Source organism: Palaemon carinicauda, chromosome 9 (genome assembly GCF_036898095.1).
Source record: "Palaemon carinicauda isolate YSFRI2023 chromosome 9, ASM3689809v2, whole genome shotgun sequence".
Taxonomy (NCBI): Eukaryota; Metazoa; Arthropoda; class Malacostraca; order Decapoda; family Palaemonidae; genus Palaemon; species Palaemon carinicauda.
Genome location: NC_090733.1, coordinates 97401665 through 97409114, shown reverse-complemented (window position 1 = coordinate 97409114; position 7450 = coordinate 97401665). Strand labels below are relative to the sequence as shown.

At 35.2% G+C, this 7450-nt stretch overlaps 1 protein-coding gene across 1 annotated transcript in view; it reads right to left on the bottom strand.

Moving 5' to 3' along the window:
- Positions 1-4915: 4915 nt before the first annotated feature.
- Positions 4916-7450, bottom strand: part of LOC137646553 (uncharacterized) — a 14774-nt gene continuing 12239 nt past the window's right edge. Inside the window, exons 8-9 of the mRNA XM_068379661.1 lie at positions 6472-6533; positions 4916-5027 (exon numbers count right to left, since the gene is read on the bottom strand). Of these exons, the coding sequence (XP_068235762.1) occupies positions 4916-5027; positions 6472-6533 (174 nt within the window). The remainder of the gene's footprint in view (positions 5028-6471; positions 6534-7450) is intronic.

Here is a 7450-nt window from a genome sequence, read left to right as displayed (position 1 = left end):
AAGGAGGATAAATGTGAGAGAGGCAAGAAAATGTGCTAGAAATAGGAATGAATGGCAGGCGATTGTGACGCAGTTCTGGTACGCCTTGCTGCTTCCTCTGGTGCCTTAGATGACCACGAAGGTAGCAGCAGTAGGGGATTTGGTGTTATGAAGCTTCATCTGTAGTGGATAACGGGGGAGGGTGAGCTGTGGCACCCTAGCAGTACCAACCTAACTCGGTTGAGTCCTTTGTCAGGCTAGGAGGAACGTAGAGAGGAGAGGTCCCCTTTTCATTTCATTTGTTTGAGGTTGGCTACCCCCCAAAATTGGGGAATATATATATATATATATATATATATATATATATATATATATATATATATATATATATATATATATATATATATATATATGCCCTAATTTGTGTATATAGATGTCTTGTATATCAAGGTAAACGATTTTAATATTCATGAGTATTCCACAAAAACCTATGTGTCTCCATGTTTTGCAATAGCTGCATTTTGATAAAGAAGGTAGTAGTTAGTTGCCGGTGAGCACTCGATTTGACAAGACCCTCACCTGAGAGGGCAGTTGTGTAATGTGTACTTACGAACGAACCTTTTATAATAAATGAAGAAAACCAATATGCCGACGTCTCATTATCCGTCTGCATGGGTCATATTAATGTCAGGGGTAAAAAATACGTCTGTTTGTGTACGCTGTGAGGGAAGTTGTTCTTTGAGCCGGTGAAATAAAAGTTCAAGATGCCCATATACACAAGGACTAACATATCAGACACAGCTGCTGCTGAAGATGAAAATGAAGGAGCAGTGGAATATAGCATTCCCGATGAAGAATATAGACATTAGAACGTAAGAATTTGAAAATAAGTTAGATAATTTACAACAGTTAATAAACAGACTGTTGGTGGAACGAGAACAGTAGTGGCGTTCAAGCACAGCATATCCGACGTACACAAACCAAATTCAAACGCACACAAGTGAAAGTACACAAGCACAGCAGAGTGAAGATACGCAAATTGTAGTTCAAAAGTTGCCAGAACTTCAGGCAAGTGTCAGGCCTTTCGATGGTCAAAGGCATAAAAAAGGATTTCAATCAATTGAAGTGTTTTTGAGAGACTTTGAAGTAGCCACATATGGGTGGTTGGAAAAAGAAAAAGCTATTCAAATAATTAGATTGCTGAAAGATGCTCCGGCAATGGAAGTAATTTTTTGGCCACAAGAAAGTTTAAAAAGTTATACCTAAAAGAAAATTACAAACCCAAAATACGGGAAGGTGAATCCGTTCTTAGTTTTGCAACTTGCATTTTTCGGGATTGCAATTCGTTTGCTACCCAAAGTGCCAATCTCCCAGAAGTTGATAAAAAGCCAATTGCCTGTAAACATATTCGCAGATTAGTAAACCCGTATTTATGTGGTTATTTGTTCGATGAAAATCGCTCGTTAGCAGACATAGCGAGTGTAATACAAAACATTTTAGACAGTTTGCCAGAAGAAAAAACGACTGGGAATAACGAGGCTGATTCCGAGAAGTTGGCAGCCATGAAAGGAAGTCGACCCGCGAAGAGAGGTAAGGGGGAATGTAGTCTGCAGATTAGCAGTCTTCAGATGTTGGCACTGTGGGGGAGAGGGGCACCGACGAGTGGAAGGCCCCACCCAAGGATTCCCCCGCTGTTACACTTGTCAGGCCTACGGTCATTTATATCGAGAGTGCCCAGCAAAAAACCCCAGGGCCGGCAGCTGGGGTCCATGCACACCTCCGTCCGCCCAACGTCCGAGGAAAAGGGAACACAAGAAGGGGGAGACTAGGGAGTTCGATAGCCCCACGCATGACATCACAAGCAGTAGCCAAGGAAGCGACAACGGACATGACAGAGCAGGCACTGGGACCTCCATCGGTCACCCCGACCTCACCCCCGCTGCACTAGGGAGAGGTCGAGAGGGGCAGCGGCATGGCAGCGGCATGGCAGCGGAGGTCATTAACCCGTGCTCCATATCTCGTAATAGCCATCTGGGAATGTTAGCAGTTAGGATCGACCTGCGAGATAAATCCATCCGAACGCTGATTGACACGGGAGCCAGTGTTTCTTTGATTGAAAAACAATGCTCCTGAAATCCACTACAGCCAGCGGCATCCATTGTTCTTGACACGGCAGGAGGAAAAAAACTACACATAAACCATACATCAATCGTCCAGTTCAAGGTGGGGTCTGTGAAGTTTACACGTGATTTTTTTGTCTTGCCCACCTTGGGAATTCTAGGAATCGAGGCTATACTTGGAATAGACTTTATATCGAATAATCAAATTTGCATTTTTTTGGGGAAAAGATACATTCTACCTTGTTTTAAGTATTGTTCTCCTGTCTGGTGTTCAGCTGCTGATTCTCATCTTAATTTGTTGGACAGAAACCTACGGTTTATTAAATTTCTTATTCCTGATCTAGATATTAATCTCTGGCACCGTCGTTCAATTAGTTCATTATGCATGTGGCATAGGATTTTCAATAACTCTGACCATCCTTTACATTCAGATCTCCCTGGACAATTCTATCCTGTTCGTAATACTATGTAAACTATAAAAACTTTACCAAAACTAGAGGAAGAGAAATAAGATAGAATAGTGTTCCCGAGTGTACTATCAAGCAAGAGAACTCTAACCCAAAGACAGTGGAAGATCCTGTTACACGGGCTATGTCACTACTCAAGGCTAGAAAACAATTACTTGATTTTGGAATGTGCTTCTTCTAAGAAGAGCTGCTTACTATAGCTAAAGAGTCTCTTCTACCCTTACCAAGAGGAAAGTAGCCACTGAACAATTACAGCGCAGTAATCCCTTAGGTGAAGAAGAATTGTTTGGTAATCCCAATGTTGTCAGTTGTATAAGGACAAATGAGAATATGTAAAGAATAGGCCAGACTATTTGGTGTGTGTGTGTGTGTGTGTGTGTGTGTGTGTGTGTGTAGGCAAAAGGAAAATGAACCGTAACCTGAGAGAAGGATCCAATGTAGTACTGTCTGGCCAGTCAAAAGCTCAAAACTCTCTAGCAATAGTATCTCAATGAGTGACTGGTTCCCTGGCCAACTTATTACAATAAAATTGCTGGCGGTACACTTGGCTGTCTGACACTTTTGCTACTTCTTGTAAGGTATGCCCTTCATCGTTCGCCCAGACTACATACCTCGGGTGCACGCTTTCACTTGACATGTCTGACGCCTGGTCCGCCTGTTGACACCGACATCTCTCTGCCATGACTGAATACAGTTGTACCCTTCAATACGTCACTGGAAAGGGAATCCCGTTGCCAATGCCCTGTCAAGAAACACATTAGCCGCCATTCACCTGGGATTGGATTACAACGCCTTGGCAAAAGCCCACCGTAAAGACCCAGAATATATCCTGCACATTGGCGGGTCTGCTCAATATACTCAATAACTATTGGTGAATTCTCAAGTCTACCTCAGTTCACAAGAACCCCTTAAAAACTGAAAGATTGAAAGGGTTTCCCACCCAAAACCCAGACTAGTTACCTGTCAGATACGTCATATCTTACGTAGTTACCCCATGTTGGAAGTGACTCCACTCAATTAAGTAGACCTTCTATCTCCTGGCCTTGGAAGAATTATCCATTGCAAGACTTGAAAAGCTTTCATTTTTTATTAGGATAACAGTTACGTATAATTACTTAAAATCTATTCTAAAGAATAAAAACAAAATTTCTCTGTTAACACAGGATAACATTATAACCCGTTCCGAAAGTACGCAGTCATAGTTGCAGAGAATAAGAAATCCCTCTATACATACCCAAAATAGATATATGTGTGACACTCATTTCAACGAGATGAATGGGATTGAAATTTAAACTCTGTTGAAAACTGCAAAACAAAGATAACTGATCCCTTGAATGGATTGGATTTTGGTGTACAGATCACTCCATTCTGACAGGCCGGTCGAACGTGATTGTTTATTTTCGACTATTAAAGGATTATCCAGGAGGATTAGAAGATTTGTAACACCAAGTGGTCGAAAGACCACAAAAATTAAATTTTTCCCTTGGTAGTTTGATTGAAAAAGTGAAAATGAAATTACTTGATGAGAATTGATTTATCCTGTGCATTACTACCTCTACCAATTTCACTATCATCATCTTCATCATCCTTATTATTATTATTATTATTATTATTATTATTATTATTATTATTATTATTTCTATCGTCACTTGTGTTATTATCATCATTATTATCAATATTATTAACATCATTATTATCACCATTAGTACTAGTAGTAGTAGTATTAGTATTAGTAGTAGCAATAGTCGTGTGGTATTAGATGTTGTTATTACTGCTACTATCCCATTACAATATCATCATAATTATTTTTTTACTTCGTCAACTTTAGAAGCCCTCCTGAATACGCATGGAGTGAGAAATTCAGATATCCCTGATGATATGGATAAAATTAACAAACCTACATTAGGAATAAGTGAATGAAAGATTTTAAAGTCAATGGGAAATCAAACAGTTAAGTTTAGTTTATATCATACAAAAAAGTTCATTTGGCATTAAAAAATAAGATTCGATCATATTTTAATGAAACATACAACCAATATTTCTGTTATCTTTTTAAAAGGTTCTCTAACGACATAAATTGAGTTAGTATTCTCATTTATATGAACATTATATCTGATTTCTAAAAGGTAATATAGTCCTATTAACCCTTTCATTGCCACTGGTGACTTGATCAATATTTAAAAAAAAAGCAAAACTCTTTTAAATAGCCCAAACATAGCAAGATGATATTTATTGGACAGATCTTGATGAAAGCTTTCCTATGAATATCACCAAGTTGAGACTTGTGTTAACTTGAAAGATTTTACTTCATCAGAAGATTTGTTGAATTCACCACTGACAGTGAAAGGGTTAATAGTGATGTGCGAAAGCGCTTTCAATATAATGGTTATTCAGGCAAACAGAATTAGCCCCAACAGTGCTCTCGCTTCTGAATGTTAAGAAACTTTTCTCTAATATTTTACTGCCACATATAATTTTGCACATAATTGTTATCAATAATTCCATTCTTTCCCATCAAAGTATTTATAAGATGTTACATTGCAAAGTAGTTTCCTATTCCATACATTATAAAGCCCCATCATATCTACCCTTGAAGGAACTTAAGATTTCAGCACCTTAGAAATTCTACTCCCCAGAGCCAATACAAGGTTATACGAGTCTCTTTTCAGCCTTTTATTCCTCCAGTCTGTTACAAAAGTTAGCTTGGGGTTACATTGTTTTCTTCGTACAAAAATGGGTAGTTCTTTTTATATAAAACTTAATATTATTATATATATATGAATAATCTTTGTATGAAAATAAGAATTGCTAAAAGGTTGCATGAAAATATTCACTTCTATTTTATTGAATGTATAGTGTAAATGATGAAGTAATATACATTAAAACAAATTATGAATGAATACTTAAAACATTAATCTATTTTTAGTTACAATATTTGTAAATTTTACTATTGGAAAAATTATTCTCATTCACTAAACATATTTTATGTATCAACTTTTGTTTTTATTTAGGAAAGTTTTTACATTCCTCTAATAAGTTTAGAAGGTTATGTATAAAGCCTGAAAAATCTAATGCCTTGGTAGAATTTCCAAAATATCGTCTCAGCCTTTAATAATAAAAGTAATATAAACAGGAAGATAGTCATACATGTAATACAGTAAGATCAAAAAATATTTACTACTGATATTTTAAATAAAAAGTGAAAAAAGTAGTTATATGAACTGTTCAGTAAAAAAGTGGTGAATCAACTGGTATATCTATATAAAAAAAAGATAAATACCTTGTCACAATACCAGACTAAATATCGTTTATTGTATGTACAAAAATATTTTACAACGACTGGTACCGTAATCTAAAAAAGTTACATTTTGCACCGTGATTTCTTTATCTGTAGCAGTTTTGTTGTATAGGTAATAACAATTTTTGTACTGTACATTCTAAAATATTCTACACTGTATTGCCTAGTATCTGATATTATACTTTTTTTAATTCATGGTGGCATCAATGATCATTGCTGTTATGATGCCATTATGAGTTCTAACACTAGTGTAATATGATCGTCATATACTATATGTATAACACCTCATAAATATTCACAGGTATATACAAACATGGCATTTACTTGAAACCTTGGATTTTCCCCATTTCTAATTGTTTTATCTTTACTAAAAAGAATTATTTGTTTTAGTATGTAATAGCAAACTCAAATATTAACTTAATTTATTCCAGTGACCGGTTTAGGAAAAAGTTAAACAATAAAAACTGTCGTGTGAATTGTCATATTCTGACGATTTCGCTACATAAAAATTTGTAACGTTTTTCTGTCTATATATCTATCTATTAAACAACCTACTATAAACTGATTATGTAATTGTTTGAAAATTTTTAAAGATAATTCAACTTACTTTTTTTTGTGGGGGGAGTGGTGGATAACAGGAGTGTGGTGGTCCCATAACGCAACAAAACCCTGAAAAAAAGATAATCAATAGAATAATTTTTTGTTAAAATATATAATACATTCTATCTTTTAAGAACGTTAACTCTTACAGTTCTGAAATCTAGATAATTCTGACCTAATGTTTGTTGAATATATTTGAAACCATCCTGTTCTTAATATCAAGTATACAGTTAATTCTAATAGTGATGCGTTCTCCATCATGAGGTTATATGTTTTTATTCCACCTGTGACCAAGATGTGGAATGATCTTCCTAATTAGGTAGTTGATTCGGAGGAACTTCAAAAAGGTTCAAACTTGCAGCAAATGTTTTTACTTTGAACAGACTGACATAAGTCTCGTTTTATAGTTTATATATAAAAGATGTTTTAATGTTGTTACTGCTCTCGAACTATTCTATTTGAATTGTTCATTGTTCTCTAGTAGTATATTTATTTCATTATTTCCTTTCCTCAATGTGGTATTTTTTTTTTCCTTTTTGGAGCTTATGCTTATATCCTCCTTCTATTCCTACTAGTGTTGTATCGTAACAACAACAATAACAACAACAACAACAACAATAATAATAATAATAATAATAATAATAATAATAATAATAATAATAATAATAATAATAATAATAATAGTAATAATAATAATAATAATAAAGTGAGCCAAGGCATTAGCTTCGTATCAATTTGAGATGTTTTATCATCGTGAATTACTTGTAACTTGGAAATTAATCATTGACTTTTTTCTTTCATAAATGCGTTTTCACCTTATCAAGTAAGAGCCACCTTTGTAATGTAAATAGGATGGATAAACATAGTGGAGTAGACTTTTTACACTTGGTATAACTTGACTACTTACATCGAATAAATTCAGTCCTTAAACATGACTCTAAAAGTTCTTTAAACAGAAAAATGTAAAAAAAAAAAAGAAAATAAAA